Here is a 22,871-nt window from a genome sequence, read left to right on the forward strand (position 1 = left end):
ATAGAAATGTCTACTTAGGGCTCATTTATTGAATTTCTTTCGATTTATCCAGAAGGATACGATGTTTCTATGATAAATGGTTAAGGTATCATTCACGTGAAACAATTCTAAAATATTCCCACGTGTGGAACTGTGTGGAACAGTGCGGAATGCAAGTAAATACGATGCCGCATATCAATTGAAGTTTTACATATACGTCAGATAATTATATACTCTTAGAACGCGTCTAAGTATCACCTGGAATGGAAAAATGTGAAGAAGTACAATTCAAGTAAAAACGTAAATAGACATATTTATTTTATACTTGCGTGAACCAAAGAAAAGTAACTTTTAAAGTTGTTTTTATAAAAGAAAAAAAGCGGGAACATATTGTCAGATAATGCGAACACTCGGTTAGTTTAGTTTAGTGTACATACATAAATAAATAGTCCTGGGAGTATTTAAAAAACGGAAATGCGCTGTATTTCGATTGGAATTCATTTTTGATAGAAATATCTATATAAAAATAAGAACGGACTCGTTGTGCGCAGCTCGACTGATCGCAGCGCCTTGCTGCGAGCCTCCCAACTCCACTCGTTGGCTCATGCTCGTTGTGCATTGGGAGTTCTACCAATCAGGGCGAACCTGCGCAGCGAACGACGCAAACTGGTCATTTGCGAAGTCCGTTCTTACGTGAGACAGATTGTAAATATACATAGGGCTTATTGACTTTCTTTCATTCATCTAAAAAGATACGATCTTCAAATACGATGCCGCATATCGATTGAATTTAATGTCAGATAATTGCTTTTCGAACGCGTCTAAATATATCATCTGGAATGGAAAAACATATATTGTGAACAAGTACAATTCTAGTAAAAACGTGCATATATATATCGTTCTTCTTACGTATGAATAATATGAAAAATATCATCCAGGAATACGTTTAAAAAATGAAAAGAAAACTAATTATGTTTATTGTTGAAATTATAAAACAAAGATATTGATAGCAGGTATATATACTAAAAATTCTTTTGTAAAGCGCGGTTCTATTTTATTAGAGCAAATCTATACAAATTCACGTTTTTTTTATTATTGATAACAAACGACAGGATTAAATCAACTTTTTACAATCTCTCTCTTCTTACACGCTAAACGCACATGAACACTCGCACGCACACATTCTATTTCTGTCTTCCTCTCCCTCTCTCTCTCTCTCTCCTCCCTTCTCCGCCCCACCCTCTCTCTCTCTCTCTCTCTATATATATATATCTCTCTGCCTCTCTCGTACATATTACTTCATATACATAAGGATACGTTCAAAAAATTTCAAAAATGTACTGTTTTAATTCATTAAGTTATCAAATAATCAAATATTTCGATTCCAGTGATTTCTCAACATGATCAATCCAATTCTATATAACTATTTCCGAGTATCTCGAAGAGGAGGAAAAGGTCTTATTGACAATCAGTTTTTGAGTAGTGAATATATGATACTTGTTCATTGCACAACAAATATCTAAAATAATAATATGTACATTTATATCGATGAAAAAATGAAGTTCGACCAAAAATTAAAAATTAGCTAATCAACCATTTTTAATATATGGAACATTCTGCTGAGTGCTGAGTAAGTTGATTTTAGATTTGTTCCAGAGGCCAACCTTGATAACTTTTAGTTATTGACGGAACGCTAAAAGAATTCTAATATTGGCGAAATGAAAAGTACAGTTTAAAGTTTAAACTTGAAGCTTGACACGAAACTACAAGAAAGAAATTGACTTATATATTTTTCGAAATTAATTTCACTGTAATCAGACCCCAATTGTAACAGAAAAATGAATAAGAACTGTAAATGTAATTAACCGATTCTATAATTAGAGTAAGTTAAAGGATCAAACTTGTACACTCTTCCTACTAGTCAATATTAGTTTTTATATTTGTTTGTTGCTTTACATTTGTATTTTCAATTCGCCAATTGGTAATCAATAAAAGAAACGTTAGTTGTAAAACGTATTTCAGCCTCGTGATTGCGCCCAAAATGCAATAAAATCATTGTTTATAATGCATTGGAATTTCTTAAAACAAAAATTCATTATCTGTAATTCTATTTTTAGGATGTTTATGGAAAAAGAATTCTTAAATCATCGACATCGGAAAGGGAAAAATCAGGTGACGGACTATAATCCGTCATATCATCCCCAGAATCATCGCCATCAGCTGCATCATCGTCGTCCTCATCATCATCATCGTCGTCGTTGTTTTCAAGATCATTACGCTCATTTTCAGAACCATTCTCTTCCACACCAGCGTCTGGATTGTCTGCGTCTATTAACAAAATAAGTTTTATTTTACATCGAAAATATAAATGTATTTCTACATACTGTTTACATAAATGAAAAATACTTCGTGAAAGAGAGAGAGTTGTTAAAATATATTCAATTAAGATCACAAACCATCCGCATTATTATCATCGGAACCAGAATTTGAGCCATCATCTTCGCTTGCATCAAGGTCATCTTCATCATCATCTTCATCGGCTTCATCTTCATCGTCTCTCCTTCTACCAACATCGTACAGCCTAACACAAGATTCTTGGATACTATCGAATTCACCCTGATTCTCAACTATAGCAATTTGCGTATCGAACTTGTTACATGCCAGTCCGTAAATTCCTCTTTTGCAATCGCAAGTCGCTATAATGAAATTTACATGAAATACAATTATTATTTTCAAATCAATTGAATTACATATAATTTAATGAAAGGGTATAGTCGAATAAGTCTAGTAAAAGTGTTTTATCAGAAGCCAAATCGATCTATTTAGTTATTAGTAGTGCCACGATGCAAAAGTATTTCATAATAAAGATCTAAAGTGTTTAATATTGTTTAGGCTGGAATAAACGAAATTTGAAGGCCTACTGACAAAAGCTGGATCAAAATCTGCGTACTGACACAAGTAAATAGAAATAATTCATAAATATTGTTAGAAGAATGCATACAACATCTTGTATCGAAATTTAATGCTCAAAGAACTTAAAGAAATGTCAGTTTTTATATATCATAATTCTTTTAACTGTGTGCTGTCAACTCGAAAAGATATTGACGTTAAGATATTAACGTGGTCAATTGATAATTGTAATATAAAAATAATCTCTTCAAATGTTTCGAATAATGAAAAAATTGATTTTGTATTAGCTTTTACCACGGTTATTCGACTATATCTCTGAACGAAACATACCAATGTTACTGTAGTCCAAAGCATCCAGTGTTTTAAACGAAGTGACATAATGGGACTCGTCTCTATTTTCTTGATCCAAAGGTACAGCATATATAATATTATTAACAGGTGAAAATATTACTTCCATTTGATCAAGTGTTGGCACTGTCTTTAATAAATGGAAGGTTCTTAAATCCCAAACTTCTGTATTTGATACCACCTCTGTACCTGTTAAATGTGAATATCAATTTTAGTACTATACCTATAAATTCTAATGTTTTTATGTTGTCAATCTCCCTCTCGGTAAATAAGTTAGAACTTATTATAGGTACCATTAGGATGGAAAACTCCATTAAGCGTTTGATTTAGTTTATCAAACTTATGAATTTCTTTTCCTGAATTTACATCCCACAGAATTCCGTCGCTTAGAACAAGCTCATCGTTCATGCTGAACGTAGCGCGATTTTTCGTGTATTGATTAGAAATTGAAGGCGTAAGAGTAGTTAATAATTTTCCTGTAGCTATATCGTAAATCTGAAAGTACGAATTAGAATAGTTATTGTTGAAAACGACATAATACTACGAAACATTTCTATTTTATATTTTCATTACTTGTTACTTTATAGAAGAAGAGAGCATACCGTAGCACTTTCACCTTGGGTTCCAATAATTCTATCTTGAAGTTTTCCAAATTCAACGTAATCTTCATTTTCTAAGGACAATTTCATATCAAAGAAGGTTCCTATGCTCCAAAGGGCAGACATAGGGCTTCTCCATACAGTAGAGCATAGCAATAAATTTCCACGCTGGTTACATTCCATATGGTAAACATAAGATTCGTGACATGGATATGTTGCTTCCTCTAATCCTGTATGTGCATTCACCATTTTTACGTCCCCCGCGTAAGTACCTAACATTAGATAATCCTGATATGGCTGTAAAATATTTCAAAATTGTACATGCACATAATGCAATGGTATTCAATTCGGTATATTATATATTATTTTATATTTTTTAGATACCAAGAAAATGCAACAGGTAAAACTTCCAACGTCTGTAGGCCTGAAAGTTTTAACGGGACAAAAGCGACTATAAATGTGTCTTCTATCCAATCTTCTACCATCTGCACCTAATGCTCTTCTTGCCAGTCTTGCAGTTACATTTGTTGGTGTTGAATTCTTTATACATGGATCTGGACACTTATGAGGTCTGTAATAACGGTTGTTTTCTTAAAAAAACTAAACACGACTAAGAGAATACGGATGAAAGTATTTGCGTAATTGAACATTTAAGACTCTTACTCGAAAAGATTAAATTGTGGACAAGTAACCATAGGATTTTTACACAGTGCGTGTTGATTAGTTAAATATTCTGTAATAATAGAATCCAGTGTTATAGTAGCTAGATTAGAGGTAGCAACTCCAGCAGCTGTAACGCCTCCAGGATCTCTTGAAATTTGTTTTTGCAATGATCTACACGTAGTCGGCTGAACAATTGACAGACAATTCATAGAACTGGCTAGAGGCTGTTTATCGGCTTGATTTTTCCTGAAATCATTTCATGTATGTATCTTTTTATAATTCTTTCTAAATTAATACATATAAGTTCAAAGAGAAATGTTAGAAAATTGAAAAACTCACTTTGTTGTAATTTGTAGTTTAATTGGCAGATTTATGCTAGATGGAACAGCGTTTTGATTGAGACAGTCAGAAAGTTTCAAGCGCAGATTATTTGCGCACGTCAAAGACGGTGAACTTGAACTGGTAGCGGAATGGGATATAAATCTCGACGATGAAGTGGGTGTAGTGTTATTTCGAGAAGTCACTTCTCTTTGATGACATCTACTTGTACTATATAAATTAACGGGCGCTCCTGGTGAAAAACCGTTTCTTACCTAACATACAAAAAAACAACATTTATATCGGGCGACTGAACATTAAGAAGATCTAACCAATTTTATTATTATATCTTACTCCGGTGGTCGCTGGGGTGCGGTAACTAAGCGGATGATATGTTGTTATAGGTTTCATTATTGTAGAAGAGTCTAGAGTCGCTTCTTTTTGAAGAGTCGTTGCTGTTTCAGTTAAACCTTTCGATATCAAATGTTGGTATATTAGTTGATTCAACTGTTGTTCATTATATTGTATTCTTGTTTGTGCTACCACGTTTGCCTGTGTTGCAAAACATAAGAGTTAAAGAGTTAAATTGTTCTTTATAAATGTATGTATTGGATATACATATTTTTGTTAAAAGGATTTACCCTGTGTAGACTAGCTAATGAAATTTCATATTCTGCTCCGGTAGGTTTTGCTTTTCCAGAAACTCTTTCCATTAGTTCTAAAGCATACTTTTGAAACATAACGTGTTCCTGCCTTTTCTCTTGAAGTATAGGATCTTTCATTAGAGCCTGGATCTGTCCATCGGTAAACATCGGGAGCTTGCTAATGATTTGTCTGACTTTTTCGCTGCGCGCTAGACCTGCCAAAGCACGACACGCTAATGCTCTTATACTGTCGGCATCTGTGATTGGAGTTTTTACCATCATTAATTGTAATAACACCTATAAAAAACAGATACAGATAAGTTTAATACAACGCTGTACAATATAATTGAATAAGAATCTATTAAACATTAAGAGTGTATTAAATACCATTATTCCATTGTTGGATCTTACACTCTCCCAAATTTTTTGTATCAATTCTTCGCTGTTATTAATATTTGCTTTCTTTTTAGCAGAGCCAGATACCGAGTACCTCGCAACATTGCCACCAATCTATAATGAAGAATGCGAAAGAACGGTTAAGTTATTTGTACCTTTAAAATGAAAGTGTTTGAACCTGAATTTTTTCGAGTTCAGTTCAATTATTTACCCTGTTTATCGGAGCACATACGCAATTGATTACAGCTCTCAGCGCAGCCCTTTGTACATCAGCATCGGCAATAATTTCACACTCTGCCGCAGCCAAAAGTAAATTAATCGCCATCGTCATCGACATGTCTGGCATATCCACTCTTTCACAAAGCAAAAGCATTACTTTCGGCACGACAGAACAAATAGCTATTACATCAAGACAGGAACGAACAGTTTCCGCGCTGGAAGTTGTATGGACACGTCCGCTATAATTCCATTCCCTAGCGAAAGCGATAATCTGCAGAAGGAGTGTTATGCCTCCGAGACGATGTAGTTCCTCCACAGGTGGCCATACTGCTCTTACAGACATTAGTTCTTGAAGAATTTCCACCTATAATAATAGCGAAACAATTTTATATCCAATTTAAACAGACAAACTATTTAATCAATTAAACGGTTTTTCATATTCTGCACATTCTTTTATTAGTTGTGGACGATAAAAATAATCTCATTACCCATTATAAACTTATCTTATTGTGCCCTTATGTCTTTGTTCTCAAAGAAAGAATATATCGTACAGTTTATTACTTATGTTTCCCTCGGACATTGATTTTTTACAGATATTAACTGCAGAAACAAGAGACGAATCAGAGGTTAAAGGTATATTACCTTTGCTTGTACTTCTTCGCTGCTTAATTTACAAGCTTTATAAGGTGGTAAAGATGGTTGCAACGTATCACGTTCAGCTCTGACATTTTCTGCTCTCTGTAATTGCTCTGCTTTTAGATGTAAATGGGCTTCCATATACCGTTTTAAAGCAACTGCAACGTGTCTAACTATTTGTCTAGAAGCACACTCTTCATCATCGTTTAATGTTGGTTCTTCTTCTAAATTTAAGATTGGTAATGTGGATATCTAAAGAGAAAAATTGATTCTCATTCAGTACACTTATCGACACACGCATAAAACATAGAAATAGATGCTACAATAGAAAAAGATATTTACCACATTAAAAAGTTTCCTTAAACCATCCTGCGCATCAAATTCCTGTAATATCACTTTAAATGGGAAAGAGAAACCAAAAAACATTGTTGCATGGCATCTCCCGGAATCATGACTTCGTTCCAAGAGCCATAATGCATAGGTAACAAGATCCGATATAACATGTTTCGGCAGCAGACACACCCTTTCCATTGCATCTTCGCAATACGCTAGGTAGTACAAACATATAGAAACACCAGTTGCTGCGACACTGGGTCTTGGAACGTCTAATAGTTTTTGTAAACCTCCAACATTGAGGAACTCGATAGAGAATTTCTTATGACAGAGAAGAGAAGCTAAATATTTCAAAGCTTCAAAGGCTAGGCGACTATCCTTGGTTTCTCTAACATTAATATACTTCAGAATTAGTTCCAGAGCATTTTGTTCGAATACATGACCTAAGAATTCTTGATATTCACCCATCGGTGTCAGATACCTGTTGTATAATTTCAAAGAAAAATTCGTTTAATAAGTATCACTGTCGCAAATGCTAAAGCATCAATGGTAAACATTATAATTAGACTCTGGATGTTCATGCAATTTTTAATTTGTATAGTTAATCCTTAAGAAAGTGGAATCAAATGGAATGTTATTGTCAGCGACAATGTAGAGAGAAAATTAATTAAAATCGTAGGAAATTCGATTGAATTTTTTGAAAATTTCTATATGCCATAAATGCATAGTCTAGTCATGCACAGTCTAATTATAATAGATATTATTATTAGTATGACTATTCAAACGATTTGTCATGTTCAAAAAAGAAAAGTATGTACTATAGATTAATATAATAATGCGAATAGAGTTTTACCTCAATATTAACATTTGTCTTGTGGACAGTGTTGGAGGATGTATTTGCATATTTCCAATAACATATGATTCCATTTCTGCCCATGAAGAATTCGAGTTTCCTTCTAACAAGGTAGACGGAGTACTAGAGGAGCTCTGTGACAGAGGTGTAGAGTTCTTTGATAGATTGCATCGTGCTGAAGAGGCACTTAATGGCCTGCTATGAGTACCTTGTGCCTTGGATGGTGTCACTTGATTATTAGAATTACAGCTCTTTGGCACTGACAAAGGTGGAGACATTATTTCTAAATACATGACATCGTTCTTAATGGGAGTTTCACACTCTGTATCATTTTTCTTCTTCTTGGGTAACGGAGCAGAGTCATCGGGAGACTGAAGGTAATCATCTTCTTTCTCGGAGAAACAATCGCTATGATTCGGGCTCTTAAGAACTCCATTCTCTTTTCGTTTTTCTCGTACCTTGAAACAAAAGAAATTCATATCAAAATAATACTTAAATGCAATCTAATTAAAAATTGGATGGGAAAAGTACTGTCATCCTAATACATGACAATTATTCTTACTTTCCTTTTTCCAGGTACACCTTTATTTTCTCCATCTCCTCCGCTACTCCTGTCTTCACCAAAATGTGCAAATGGTCTATTATTAGCTGCAAGTTGCCTATCTTCTTGTGCCTTCTCTTGTAATTTATGAAGCCTTTGCAACATTAAAGGTACCATTTTTCCGTTTTGTTCTCTAAATCCTAGAATAAAAATTGTTGTATAGTTTATCTTCTGTTAACACATTTCTTAAAAAATCTTAATCTCTATTTAAGAAATCTGTAGAAAGTTAGAAATATACCTGTAGCAATCTCCTGTACTTCCATAGCCGCAGCTACAAGACCAGTTGCATAACTCTGCAAAGGTTCTATACTTTTCTCTGCCCATGAAAAAAGGCGATGGATAAGTCCATCCATATCAGGTTGAAATACCGCAGAAGTCTCTAATCCAGGAAGAATATCAAGCATAAGACGACAAGCTGCAATATTCAATTTTCTGACATCACGAACTGTGGCACCTGTCCGAACCCAGTAATTTTCTCGCAAATAATCGTTTATAAGCTGTGAAAATAAAAAATATCAGGCAATAATTCGAAATATTATAATCGTACAATATAAATTAGAATAAAAGTGAAAATTTATTAATTTACCTTGTTCATAAAGTTATCTTTTCTAAATAGAACTTTCAATATATGCCCGAAATTGCACTCTGGATCTGTACGTGATGGATGTCTTTCATCAAACGGGTCTGGATCCATTTTCAAATAATTTTCTGTTTCCAATTCTATAATTTCTGCCAGTCTTTGAAGCGTTGGAATAGGATCGTACGAAGGTGTCAAATGTTCTTCTTCCCATTGTCGAAGAATTTGAACTACATCAGTTTCTTCTGCTAAAGACTCTGCACTTGACATCTTTTCTCTTATTCTCTCCTATAAACATAAAATTATCATCCCTATATTTAGTTTATATTTTTATTATAATTATTCATCGATGCAACCCTGACAACAAGTACCCAGGTACTCGTTTTCTTATATTAATTATTCACAAACAAAAATAGTAGCCTACTTAAAAGCTATATATATAATTGTTTTAACAAATTTCTAGTACATTAATAATACAGTATAGAAGTATATTTATATGCATTTCTCTTTTTGACATCTAATAATGTAATTCCATTGTCGTACAAGTTTTTAATTAAATAAGTTGTGTATTTTTAAATTATTCAAATATTTATTCTAACTTTTTGTTCTTCTCCATATACTGCAAAAGACGTTCGCTTAAATTTTTTAAAAAATATAAAAAATTCACTAACAATTCAGAGCAAAAGATATTTCGAGTATTTTCATAATTCTAACAAGAATTATTTTTCCGTTAATTCAGTTACATATTAAATGTTTCTAAAACAAATCGTAACCATATTAAATCGAAGAAAGATAATTGGGATGAAAATAATTGTACATTGCACAATAGAATTAAATTAGCAGAATCTTTGCAATGATATTTCGATGAAAAGTGGTATAATACACATAGTTATCAACGGATGAGTCAGCTGGTGAGATAATAGAGTTTAATACTTATTAATTATTTCAACATTATTAAGTAGATTGCTTATTAATTCTTATATCAACTGATAACTTAACCTTAAAACTTAATGTACAATAAACAAAAATTGAACTTTCGGAACAAAACGCATAAGAGATACGCAAGATATCAACTATCGGTAAACAATCGAAACAATTACAAGGTGAAAAAATGAAATATTACATTGATAAAAACAAGTCCGAACATTTACAAAATTAGATTACGAAAAGTAGAAGCGCGTGTTTTTCTAGGTTAGAGTTAAAGAAAATGTTACTTCTATGGAATTTATTTGACAGCTAACTGATTTGACAGTTATTCAGAACCTAAGTTACCTGTTCAAGCAAGCGAAATTCAGTTATTTCGTGAAAGTACACGTAATTCCAATCAAGAACAGTGTTTTTTATAAAAGTATGAAATGCGACCACCGACACGCACGCTGAAGACGAGCTAGTTATTCAACTTTTGAAATGCGATGAAATGTCACAATAAAATGGGAAGTTTTTTATTGTGCACGTTGGTTCTACACACTAGTACTATTTCAATATATATTTCTCACAAGACGCCACAAGACGCTAAGTATATATCAGTATATATCAATATATTTAGAACGGACGCGCTAAACCATTTCAACGAATATACATATACGTAAATATACAAATATTTTCGTATAAAATGTTATCCAAGATACTATTACGATATAAGTATGAAATATCTAATTTCTGTATCGTCTTCCTAAAATTTTTATCTTTTTACGACACTAAAAAAAGTAATTTACAGTTTTTTTAACATAGTGCTCGACTATAATTGCGATTATAATTGATGTATCTACAGGGTGTTCAGAAAATGCTATATTTCTTGAACTTATTTCAAGTAACTTTTTCCTTTACGAAAATATCTTCTCCGCGGCATTGTTAACCAATTAATGACAAACGCGAACCAATCAGAGCGCGGTTACAGCAGACAGATTTCGGCTTCACCAATGACAATGTCACACTCAGAATCCGTCTACTGTATCCGTGCTTTCATTGGTCCGTGTTTTTTGTTAATAACTTCTTGACGAATCCGCGGAGAACACTGTCGCAAAAGAAAAAGTTGTTTCCAACGATCTTAGGAATCACCCTTTCCAAAGGAATACGACATTTTAGGACACCCTGTATATGTATACCAGACAAATTTATGTTCACAAGTTTTTTGAAATTCATAGAATATAAATATATGTATATATGTATGAATATATATTATATTTATAAAAAAATGCATAAATATATTTCACAATTATTTACAATAATTATTTTACAATTATCACCCTTTCCAATAGAATACAACATTTTGGGACACCCTGTATATACCCAGCCAACCAAAAATCTAAATTTGGTCGACCTCCTGTGCGCGCATATGCCGAGCTAGTGTCGACCGTAGGACCAGAGTTTGGACATGGGCATGAGGTCGGCATCAGGTCGGCACGAATCGGCCGAATGTGCCTTTGTGGCAGCACTGTCGCACTGATGTACCGCATGCCGAATATCGTTTTACAGGTGAAACAAACAATTCCAATGCCGCTTTTGCAAAATTCACATGTTTTTCTATAAGCGAGGGTGAAACTAATATCCTAATCGCGATATGGAGCAACAAAAAATGAGTATACACATTCGGAGCTAATATCCCGTACATTACTACCGGGCCGGTATATAAGAGAAATTGGCGAAACTCGGTCGCTTTAAAAGTTGAATATTCTTCTATTGGCCTCGGGCGTCTAGAAAAATCAGATGGACAGTACTTATCGAGTACTGCCATTCGCGCGGAGATGATAAAATCATTTTTATTTATCATCTTTAAAATATAAGTGTATTCAATTAGTTGAAATTGAACTGTAAAGAAAATTGTACGGCAATGCAAATTTTAGATTATGTCTCTTGCAATCGATGCAGACAATTTTTATTTCGCATAAAGATCCGCAGTCTAGGAAAAATAACAAATGTGAGAAATAAATAAAATTTGTATTTTTTTTTTCGCCAATTTCTCTTATATACCGGCCCGGTAGTAATGTACGGGATATTAGCTCCGAATGTGTATACTCATTTTTTGTTGCTCCATATCGCGATTAGGATATTAGTTTCACCCTCGCTTATAGAAAAACATGTGAATTTTGCAAAAGCGGCATTGGAATTGTTTGTTTCACCTGTAAAACGATATTCGGCATGCGGTACATCAGTGCGACAGTGCTGCCACAAAGGCACATTCGGCCGATTCGTGCCGACCTGATGCCGACCTCATGCCCATGTCCAAACCCTGGTCCTACGGTCGTCCAAAATTAAGCCAATCGGGACTTGAGCACCTCCGAGCGTAGATTGGACAATGATTTGCCGATCTGTGCCCTAGGCACGGCTTGCCCAAGGCACGCCTGGTTAGCTGGGTATGTATACCTGTCAACAGAGAGTCTGCTGTCAAATTTACGTTCACAAAATTCTTGAAATTTATAGAATATGTATGAATGTATATTATATTTGTAAATGTAAATGCATATATTTTACAATGATTTTATAATAAATCTTTTAGTTTAGTTGTGTGAATCGATCATAAGAAAGTAAATCTTATTGTACTTTAGGAACACATTTACCTACTCCCTAATATACCAAAGTGGACTACTTTTGGAACACGTTGTCCGTCCGTGTCATATGATCGTCATTAAGTGAAGACACCTTCGTCAGTAGGCGTTAACTCCTTGGAAAATTCGATTGGAGACAGACATCGAAAGTATTTAGGAAAATCTTGATTATAAAGAAAATAAGAGATTCTAGCAGTTCAAAATGGCACTGAGCGACGCAGATGTACAAAAGCAGGTACGAAACTATTCGAATTTAGTCATTCACAGAATCCCAAGGCGCATTGATTTTAAGCTATTTTTGCATTTTATTCTATATATTGTTACTTTACTAAAATAGTTGTTTCTAATAGCTACTCTTTTGTCAAAATTTATTTGTTCCGTCTTCGCCTATTCTCTGTTCTAACGTGGAAATGAATAAAAAAATTTGCTTTTCTTCGAAAATAGATTCTCAAATACTATCCATCTAATTGTACTCGAATATACGTGCGTATCTTGCGTTATATCGATTCTTTGATTTTAGATGACAGATGACTTATCAATTTTTTTTTCAAAAATTATATATATATTTTTCGCATTGCTTTTTCATAGATGATAAATTTCATACTTGTGATCTTATTCTCCTTCGAGTATACTATATATAAATAGAGTATAAATATATTCGCTATTTTGTTTTATAATCAACTTTATTTCAATATTTAAAAATAATTAGAAATTTTCGTTCTTGAAATCTTATATTTTTAGATTAATCATATGATGGCCTTTATCGAACAAGAGGCTAACGAGAAGGCAGAGGAAATCGATGCTAAGGCAGAAGAAGAATTTAATATCGAGAAAGGTCGCTTGGTTCAGCAACAAAGATTAAAAATCATGGAATACTACGAGAAGAAAGAAAAACAAGTTGAACTACAAAAGAAAATGTATGTATTAATATAAAGAGTAATTATGAGAGAGAGATATTCTATTATTATATATTCTTATATTTTTAATGAAATTTGTTGTACAGTCAGTCATCAAATATGCTGAACCAGGCTCGTTTGAAAGTTTTGAAAGTAAGAGAAGATCATGTACGTAATGTACTAGATGATGCTAGGAAGAAATTAGGAGAAGTAACTAAAGATGCACAGTACCGGGATATTTTGAATTTGTTAATTGTGCAAGGCTTATGTCAGGTATGTTTGAACAAATTTTTTAATCAGTTAATGCTGTCAGATTTTCAGAAATATTGATACATTCTTGATTTTCAGTTGACAGAAAGCCATGTTACCGTTCGTGTACGTCAAGCAGATATTCCTCTGGTTGAATCGCTTCTCGATACTGTCCAAAATGTTTACAAAGAAGCAACACTGAAAGATGTAACAGTTAAAATTGATCAAGATAATTTCCTCCCAGCTGACGGTTGCGGTGGCGTTGATCTATATGCAGGAAGAGGTATTTTCTTATGAAATTTTTCTTTGTATTCCTCTCTGAAATTTTACCATGATTTATTTGAAAACCATATGAAAACTTCATCCTTCTACAGGACGTATAAAAGTCAGCAACACTTTGGAAACACGATTAGAATTAATTGCACAGCAATTAGTACCAGAAATACGTGGTTCTCTGTTTGGCAGCAATCCCAATCGCAAGTTCACTGATTAAAAAAATGCCCTTCTCATTTTCTCTTCTTTTCATTCTTTTTTCCTTCCTAACAAAAACATTCCCTTCTTTAGAAAGCTAAAATGACTGCAGAATTCGTTATGTAGAAACTGTAGAATCTGTTGTTGACATTGTTGGAAAAAAGAGAGGAAGTGAAATTGTGAAATATATAAAGATATGCGCGCATGCTCATATATATATATATATATAAATACATATATATACATATAAATATAATATACATATACCTATAAAGTATTTTAATGTGTACAAACTTGTAAATTTTTTTAAGATTTTCCTCTGGAAAAACTTTCCTTTACTTCGGTTAATTTTATTTTTATAAGTTATATAATATTATATAAATGTAGCCATTGTTAATTGTTGTGGTGAGTATAATTGTTCTTCGAAAAAGTTTAATCTTATAAAATAATATATAGAAGTACATCAAAACGTCATTTTATGGTTTTCTTTCTTCAGACAAAAAAAGGCTATATTGAAAGAATCAATATTACTTTATATATTCTTATAAAATAGAGTAAATAACACCATTAATAATTTATAAATTGTTTAATGTCATTTTTCTCTTTTTAAAGTATTTATTTACATTATAAACAGAAAATAAATTTAACATTGAGATTTGTATACAAATTTAACAATACAATGCAGAGACTATTATAATTATTAAAATAATCTATCACAGGATGCAGTATAAATACAATTACCACATGTAAATAAAATTAAACACTTTCTTTGCTAGATCCCCGTAAAATGGTTGATACGCCATTTATTTTAAGTATTAACTTTATTATTTTGTTAATGTTATGGTAAATATACAATTTTAGTCATTTGAAATTACAATTTAATGTTTCCCTTTGTATTTGCTTAAAACTTTTCATTCAAATAGTTTTCCCTATTTTTCACAAATTTCCTTCTATATAAAATCTTTAAAATATTTTTATAGAATGTCCCTTTTCCTTAAACATTTAAAGTCAACATCGTCTATCGTTTGTATTGTTGCTTAAACGCTGTATTCGAACGTATGTATTTTTCTCTTCTTCGTAATAGTAAATACATAAAAAAAGTATTACTTATAGTAATACTTATAGAGTATTAAATGCACATAATTAAGAATTTTACAGATTATAATTCTTTCTTATTGTATGTTTCATATTTTCATATACATATGACAAATTCCACGAATATTATGTGTATCAGTTCTTTGTTTTTAAGTAGATTGTTTCTTCACATCGTTTGTAAGGTTTTCATTTGTTTTTAAAGTCTCCGAATTTTCAGTAGTAGTTCTACAACGACTTTCATTCGAGGAAGATTTCTCTTCGTTTAAAGAAATTACTTCATTTTCCTTTCGTTTTTTCAATTGTCCTATGACTTTAACATAATTGTAAGGAATGAGGCCAACGTTTGCATTGTCAGTAGCTCTGCACCATCCTGGCAAATTTTTTGGTTGCAAAGCTTGAGGTGCAAGATAAACTTTTTGACCAACTTTTACACTCAATTCCTCATTGTTCGATGCAGCGAAGTCATACAGCACCGACGCAACAAATACTGGTTGGTCATACTGATACCAATCCTTTGGATCCTTACCTAAAATACATATACAGAGATTTAATTAATATTCTATACATAAAATGAAAATTTGCATTTCTCTATAATACAAAGTAAATTCTCATTGTCATACCTTTGATTTGAACATTTCGAATACTATTTGTAATTTTATGAATCATATAAGGTATTACAAAGAATACGCTAAAGAGAAAAAATCCAGACCACAAAGGAGAATTATTATTGTTAACATTTTCATTTCCAGTCTTTCCTACAGATTTTTCCCATAATTCATCACTCAGAGAACTTTCACCCTGAAAACCTTAAGGAAAGAGATTAGAATGTATATGTATATGTAATATTAATTATTTTAATGTATACAGTATATCTGGGGCGTAAATGTATACACGCGATTATTTTTCTAACAAGGAGATCAGCCTCCGATTTTAATTTATACATTTCAATGGGACACACTGTAAAAGTAATTTTAATTAATCTCTCACCAGTATTGCGTATAATTTTCTTGTATAACCATTTTAAAAATCGAATGAAAGCAAAAGTATGAAACAACTGTCCTATAGTTGAACGTAACTTTCCAACATTTTCTGCAACGCTTATAATTGCCCTAAACGAATTTGTTAAAGTGAAATATGTTGATTCCAAAAGCATTGTCATGGATGAAAATGTTTGCAGTACTGTTTCAATTAATTGAAAAGTTGGTCTGGTGCTTTCTTCGAAGTACTGAAAAAATCTGTGAGCAAAAATAATTGTAAACGTAAAAATCCATATATCTTATAGAAACAAATAGATTTCTCAAATCACAAATTCTTGTTTTGTTCGAATAAATATCATTCACATTCTTCTAAAAATTCTACTATAATAAAAGTAGATGAGAACCTATGTTATTCAAGTTATAATTCATAATTTGTTGCAAATACATTAAGTGATAAAAAGAATCTAAATAATTAAGTAAATATACTATGTTATTTTAGTATTATTACTATCATATTATATATATAAATAATTGTAACTGCTAACATCATTTTAAATTAGTTTAAAATCATGATTTACCTGTTTTCAACATCGCCGCTGGGATTACCAAAAGATCCATAATTATTATAACTAGAATATGGACTATAACCATATGAATTATATCCTCCATATGTACTAGGTCCCCTATATTGACTTCCGAACCCGTATCCATATCCGCTATAGCAATTGGACCCATACGTTCTATAATCATTCAAACTGGAGTAATTTTGAACTGGATGGCGTGGGGGTATCGGCGGTGGATTTCCTGATGGATTGTTTATAATAGGAAATGGTGCCGAGGTACTTGATACACTGTAAATAATTTTAGGATTATCCACAATGAGATAGCATAAAAAGTAACAGAATTATAAAACCATTATTAAAATAATTGTCAAACGATAATTATATTTGTTAGAAACTCATTATTTATTAATACAAGTGTCATCTTTATTATAATCCATTAATAGTATATCAGACCACACATAAATTTTGCTCTCGAGTATTGTACGACTGTTTCATTTCATTCTTTGTTGCGTTTTACTAAATTGTTATTTTATTAGAGATAATATAAAAGAGTTTTAATACCTGGATGTAATTTGTGGGACATTTCTTAACTGATTTCCAGTAATATCATTTGATCTTTCTGGTGCCATCGTATGTTACGACTTCTCTAAATATAGTAGTTGATTTTAATCAGATGTCCTGTACAAAGTTCATAACCCCTCTACAGACGTGAAAAGAACTTCATTTGCATTTCGTACGAATTACGAGTATATACATACAATTCTTAACTCTGAAGCCACAGAGCATTCTCGCATTCTTACAAAGGCGTTCAAAGACGTTTCACAAAATATTGCGAACTACACTAGTACAACGTACAACTAAATACAACGCACAACTACAAATACAATGAAATACAATTCCGCGAGCATTTTCCGACAGCCAATTACTAATACGCATGCGTCCATAAGTGGTGGGGGTCCCTCACACTGATATATATTATACAATATATATACTATATCAGTGGTCCTTCTGTGGGCCCTCTGTCATGAATTGTTGTCTCAGAACTTATGTGGTTTGTATTCTATAGTGGACCCTACACGGTCAATCAGGAATGACAGTCTGATTGAACAGCATTGAATAGTCAGACTGTCAATCCTTACTTCAATCACGAAGGAATATTTCCAAATATCTGGAAATCCGTCAGTCCATTTCATCAGTCCGTCAGTATTAATCTTTCACGATCAATCCGAATGTCAATCTTCGACGTGCCTGTCATTCCGATTGACCGTGTAGGGTCCGCACTGGACTGCCCGAATTGACTCTGGCACCAATTGGAGTTTGCGTTTGCAGTCAAAGCCGCAGTTGACTTTGGTGCAAAGGAAAATGTCTCTTAGAATGGTCTCAGGAACCACCCCCTTTCGGGATTTTCACGAGTTTTGGGACACCCTGTATTTATATATCAGTGGGTATTGTGCACTGATATTGTGCGCCATCGAAGGCCTCCTCAGGCCTCCTGCTCGCTACGCCCTCACCAACTATCGGTGTCGAGTGAGATAGATATACAACCCGCCGCCATTGTGGGCTTCAACGCTTCGTACAGGCCGCGCAGTCTATCTTTATATGTAAGTGTTTATAAGCACGTGATAAGCACCGACGAGATATAAGTATGAGTGGGTATAAAATGGTATAAGAGTAGACCAGAGTAGACCAAACACCATATGGGATTTCGTGTCTCACACATGGATATATATTGATAATATCCATGGACGACGCAATGTTTTTTTTACGATAAACATCTTGTAGTCGCTAGCGGCTGTTTCAGGGCTTGGATGAACGGTCCCTTGTGGAACCGTGGAGGTGGAACCAGCTGTGCTGTGCTTCTTTTTGGCTTCTTTTTTAGTATAGGCCGGAATATAATACATTTGACAACACTGTCATCAGTCCGATTTGAAGTGATTCGGAAATTGTTCGCGTTATATCATGGCTGTGTCTATATTATATGCTATGATCGTATTATGTAGATATAATATAGATGTGTGTATGTAGTGTATAAGTGAAATTATTTTTTTATTGTTATAAATAATATATTAGCGTTAGAATTGCAGAAATAGAACAGTACGGTACGTAGAAAAAGATCATAACCTTCATTTCGTATTGAACAAAATTTTCACTATTTATATATTACTAAATATGAAACCTTATGGCCTATCGAGAGTATTTCTTTGATATCTTTTGTTACAGATGCCAGATAAGTGTTGTGTACCCAAGTGCAATAGTAATTACGCAACTTGTGGTGCAAAATATACTCCAGTTTTTCGCTTTCCTCAGGATGAAAACTTAAAGAGAAAGTGGATACAGAATATAAATAGAGAAGATTGGGTACCAAGTAAATGGTCTGTTGTTTGTGCAAAACATTTTCCGGAAGATATGATTTCATCTCAAACAATAATAAAAGATAGTAATGGAACTGGCAGAAAATTATTTAAAAGTAAGATAAAATTAAGAACCGGTGCTGTGCCTCAGATATTCCTATCTAATTCCATCCCAAAAATAGAAGAACCTAGCGATCCATTGCTTCACAGAGAAAAACTTTTCGATTTAGATGAAGCAAAAAATAATGGTTGGTTGCAAAGCGATTTAATAAAGAACTTCACAGACTTTTGTAACAAACTACTAAAGAAACAACATATACATGTATCCTGGAAATTACATAGAGATATTAATTTCGTTGTATTTTATAGCTGTGATTTCAATGGCATAATACCACAGATAGTTAGTAGTATAAAGATATTAAACGATATGACATGCAGCGTAGTTGTAAACAATAGTATATTGTCAAAGTCACAGTTAAAGTGGATTCTACCACAGAATTTAAAAATTACGCATTGGTCTCAAATAGAAATCATTTTGGCCTGTTACAAGAAAGATAACATTAAAAAAAGTAACTAAAAATTTTAATTCCTCAATGAAGAAAAGAAAACTTCAAACATCACAAAAATAATTCGATTTTTTCTGTATGCACATACATATATGTTTAAGTATATGTTTTAATCTCGAGATATTGTATTACATATATATATACTTCATCATATTGTTCCTCGTTTTGTAAAATTTATGACACTATTTTATTTTTAAATTTTAAATAAAATATAAAAGTCAAAAATATGTGTTGAATTGATACAAATCCTTTTATAGAACTAATTGATCCAGGGAGGGGGGGGGGGTATAAATTCATTTAGCAGATAATCCTCTCTCTATTCTAAACAATAAATTAAAATTATTGTCTATATACAACAGTGAATATCATTATTAAATTTACACGTAAATAAGTCTGTAAAAATAACTGGACCTTATTAAATATTATATATAATATCTCTCTGATAATATCTTATAAAAGTCAAATATGCAATAGTTTGATCGGAACAATCTATTCCGGACAAAAAGACTCCAGGACGTATCCAACGAGCCTACGAGTTACAAAATAAAATATGTGTACACATGCATACCAATATGCATACACATGTTATACCAGTTATACCAATGTTATACATTCATTTTTCAGAATCAAGAGAGGGGGTATGGGGCAGTATGGGGGTATCTTCAGGGTATCTTGTATTCCCCTCGAGTGTTGATTTGGTCCAATTTGGTCCTAACATAGACATATAGAGATAGACTGCGCCGTCTTATGGGCGAGTTGAAGCCCACAATGGCGGCGCGCGGTACAAAGAGTGAGAGAGAGAGCATTAGCCGGGGTCCATAGCGCTCTCTTTCTATATGATGTGTCGACACATCAATATTGTATTTTATATCTTTATTTTTGTACTGTTAACCTAGTTCGTAAGGATAGAATGTATTTAATAAGTTTTGTATCATAATTACCAGCTTATGGACCTAACCTGGTCTAAAGCCTTAGTTCTTCACCGGTCATTACATAACCACGTATTTCTAACCTTTCCGTTTCATCGTTTGACACGTTTTTGACACTGACATTCTCTGTTCATGCCATTCCATTTGGCGTACCTCAGCGTACCTCCCCAATACGGGAACAAGTTTTGTCGCCACTTCCCATAGACATATAGAGATAGACTGCGCGGCCTGAACGAAGCGCTGAAGCTCACAATGGCGGCGTGCGAGAGAGAGAGAGCATTAGCCGGGGTCCATAGCGCTCTCTTTCTAATTGATGTGTCGACACATCATATAGAAAGAGAGCGCTATGGACCCCGGCTAATGCTCTCTCTCTCACTCTTTGTACCGCGCGCCGCCATTGTGGGCTTCAACTCGCCCATAAGACGGCGCAGTCTATCTCTATATGTCTATGCCACTTCCAAACTGTACAGATAGATCTCCTTACTCTTACTCACTTCATGGCCGGGTCTATAGGTATATATATGGTCTAAGATTTGGTCACTTTCTGGCGACCCTGGTTGTAACTCGTATTTCAATCACAGAGGTCTCTTCTGTGTCTCACTTCAGAGTTCAGAGCAGTAGTTTCCTTCCTTTTTAACATTGTGCGGCACCACGAGCCACGAGGTAATCTTTCTGTACTGTTCTGTACATTCATTAAAATCCGAAAATATCCTAATATATATTATACATCTACATATTTCACATTTATCTGACTTATTATCCAAATTTTTACAACTGTTCTATAAAATATTGAACTAACATTTTTTATTTATTCTTATCAGCCAATATGGGGCGCCGTCCAGCCAGATGGTATGTAATGAAATGTCTATTTATTTATGTAATTGATGAATTTTATTAAAAAATTAGTAAAACATAATAGATTTAAATATATTCTAATTTCTCTTGTGTTTTACTGTTTCGTGTGAATCTTCAATATATGTACTATTTATGTAGTAAACGGTAGATTAGGTTAGAAATGGTCACGAGACTCTTTTTCCTTTTTTATATTAATTCCTATGTGGTCTCCCCATAGCCTAAAATGTTTATTCTTTTTATTACAGTTATCGGTATTGTAAAAACAAACCGTATCCAAAATCAAGATTCTGTCGTGGTGTACCTGACCCGAAGATTCGTATCTTTGATCTTGGAAAAAAGAAAGCCTCTGTGGAAGATTTTCCATTATGTGTACATTTAGTGTCCGACGAGTATGAACAACTTAGTTCGGAAGCACTTGAAGCAGGACGTATCTGTGCGAACAAATACATGGTGAAAAATGCTGGAAAAGATCAGTTCCATATTCGTATGAGACTTCATCCGTTCCATGTTATTCGCATTAACAAAATGTTATCATGTGCTGGAGCTGATAGGTATGTATATCATGTGAAATCCATTAAAGCACATAGTATACCTTATAATTGAGAAACAAATATTACAGAATTAAATATTTGTTATGTTTGTATCGTAAAAAAATTTTGATCGAATTTCCTCTTTTATTGACAAGGCTTCAAACTGGAATGAGAGGAGCTTTTGGAAAACCTCAAGGTACAGTAGCCAGAGTACACATCGGACAACCTATAATGAGTGTACGCTCGTCGGATCGTCACAAGGCTGCCGTTGTCGAAGCACTACGTCGTGCCAAATTTAAGTTCCCTGGTCGTCAGAAAATTTATGTCTCAAAGAAGTGGGGATTTACCAAATACGATCGTGCTGAATACGAAGAACTTAAAACAGCTGGTCGTCTTGCTCCAGATGGTTGCAATGTCAAGTATTTGCCTGAGCATGGACCATTGGATGAATGGAAAAAATTCAAAAAATTACTTGCTGTTGTTTAAAGAACAAATAAACTTTTGGTTGTCAATTTCATTAAAGAAATTATACATAAACATTTATATGGTACTCATTTTGTTCTACGCTTAACATCTTCGCGATGGATTACAGTTCCCTAAAAGTCCCTGTACATCGAAACCATATCGAAACTGAGAACAAAAACCAGAAATATTATTTACAACTTCATTTATTCCACTGCCAGCCGACGTCGCAGAGTGGCGATGATTTATCTCGGCTCGGGTATATCGTTGTGAACCACTATTTACATTGACATCATTAGTCGAATG

At 33.4% G+C, this 22,871-nt stretch overlaps 5 protein-coding genes and 1 long non-coding RNA gene across 7 annotated transcripts; 4 read left to right on the forward strand and 2 right to left on the reverse strand.

Annotated features, from left to right (window-relative positions):
* The first annotated feature begins 139 nt into the window (after nucleotides 1–139).
* Nucleotides 140–4,134, forward strand: LOC143209800 (uncharacterized). Its single transcript, XR_013009147.1, has 3 exons — nucleotides 140–279; nucleotides 1,368–1,609; nucleotides 2,097–4,134. It is a non-coding gene; the product is annotated as an uncharacterized LOC143209800 (long non-coding RNA).
* Mahj (LisH and WD40 domain-containing protein mahjong) lies at nucleotides 1,898–10,582 on the reverse strand. Its single transcript, XM_076425913.1, has 19 exons — nucleotides 10,349–10,582; nucleotides 9,086–9,364; nucleotides 8,738–8,996; nucleotides 8,461–8,639; nucleotides 7,899–8,356; nucleotides 7,055–7,526; nucleotides 6,719–6,964; nucleotides 6,069–6,440; nucleotides 5,849–5,971; nucleotides 5,459–5,758; nucleotides 5,172–5,369; nucleotides 4,839–5,092; nucleotides 4,500–4,745; nucleotides 4,221–4,407; nucleotides 3,840–4,133; nucleotides 3,527–3,732; nucleotides 3,220–3,422; nucleotides 2,436–2,675; nucleotides 1,898–2,307 (listed from the first exon to the last, which is right to left on the reverse strand). The coding sequence occupies exons 2-19, from the start codon at nucleotides 9,344–9,346 to the stop codon at nucleotides 2,102–2,104; spliced, it is 4,704 nt and encodes a 1,567-aa protein (XP_076282028.1). The 5' UTR covers nucleotides 9,347–9,364; nucleotides 10,349–10,582; the 3' UTR covers nucleotides 1,898–2,101.
* A 2,094-nt stretch (nucleotides 10,583–12,676) lies between these two features.
* Vha26 (V-type proton ATPase subunit Vha26) lies at nucleotides 12,677–14,530 on the forward strand. The gene is made up of 5 exons (XM_076425943.1): nucleotides 12,677–12,856; nucleotides 13,363–13,538; nucleotides 13,625–13,790; nucleotides 13,866–14,049; nucleotides 14,141–14,530. Exons 1-5 carry the CDS (start codon nucleotides 12,824–12,826, stop codon nucleotides 14,257–14,259), a joined length of 678 nt encoding a protein of 225 aa, XP_076282058.1. The 5' UTR covers nucleotides 12,677–12,823; the 3' UTR covers nucleotides 14,260–14,530.
* Nucleotides 14,531–15,380: 850 nt separating this feature from the next.
* Nucleotides 15,381–17,932, reverse strand: Pex13 (peroxisomal biogenesis factor 13). 2 transcript variants are annotated; one of them, XM_076425934.1, is made up of 6 exons: nucleotides 17,631–17,932; nucleotides 17,434–17,550; nucleotides 16,888–17,160; nucleotides 16,320–16,567; nucleotides 15,953–16,138; nucleotides 15,381–15,858 (listed from the first exon to the last, which is right to left on the reverse strand). In XM_076425934.1, the coding sequence occupies exons 2-6, from the start codon at nucleotides 17,499–17,501 to the stop codon at nucleotides 15,482–15,484; spliced, it is 1,152 nt and encodes a 383-aa protein (XP_076282049.1). In that variant the 5' UTR covers nucleotides 17,502–17,550; nucleotides 17,631–17,932; the 3' UTR covers nucleotides 15,381–15,481. The 2 variants fall into 2 exon arrangements, with proteins under 2 accessions (XP_076282049.1, XP_076282048.1); XM_076425933.1 differs by having other exon boundaries at nucleotides 17,434–17,929.
* A 321-nt stretch (nucleotides 17,933–18,253) lies between these two features.
* LOC143209798 (uncharacterized) lies at nucleotides 18,254–20,001 on the forward strand. The gene is made up of 2 exons (XM_076425951.1): nucleotides 18,254–18,473; nucleotides 19,093–20,001. Exon 2 carries the CDS (start codon nucleotides 19,093–19,095, stop codon nucleotides 19,798–19,800), a length of 708 nt encoding a protein of 235 aa, XP_076282066.1. The 5' UTR covers nucleotides 18,254–18,473; the 3' UTR covers nucleotides 19,801–20,001.
* A 1,298-nt stretch (nucleotides 20,002–21,299) lies between these two features.
* Nucleotides 21,300–22,640, forward strand: Rpl10 (ribosomal protein L10). Its single transcript, XM_076425944.1, has 4 exons — nucleotides 21,300–21,381; nucleotides 21,540–21,567; nucleotides 21,819–22,124; nucleotides 22,259–22,640. The coding sequence occupies exons 2-4, from the start codon at nucleotides 21,545–21,547 to the stop codon at nucleotides 22,587–22,589; spliced, it is 660 nt and encodes a 219-aa protein (XP_076282059.1). The 5' UTR covers nucleotides 21,300–21,381; nucleotides 21,540–21,544; the 3' UTR covers nucleotides 22,590–22,640.
* Nucleotides 22,641–22,871: the final 231 nt, after the last annotated feature.

This window comes from Lasioglossum baleicum, chromosome 6 (genome assembly GCF_051020765.1).
Source record: "Lasioglossum baleicum chromosome 6, iyLasBale1, whole genome shotgun sequence".
In the NCBI taxonomy this organism is placed as follows: Eukaryota; Metazoa; Arthropoda; class Insecta; order Hymenoptera; family Halictidae; genus Lasioglossum; species Lasioglossum baleicum.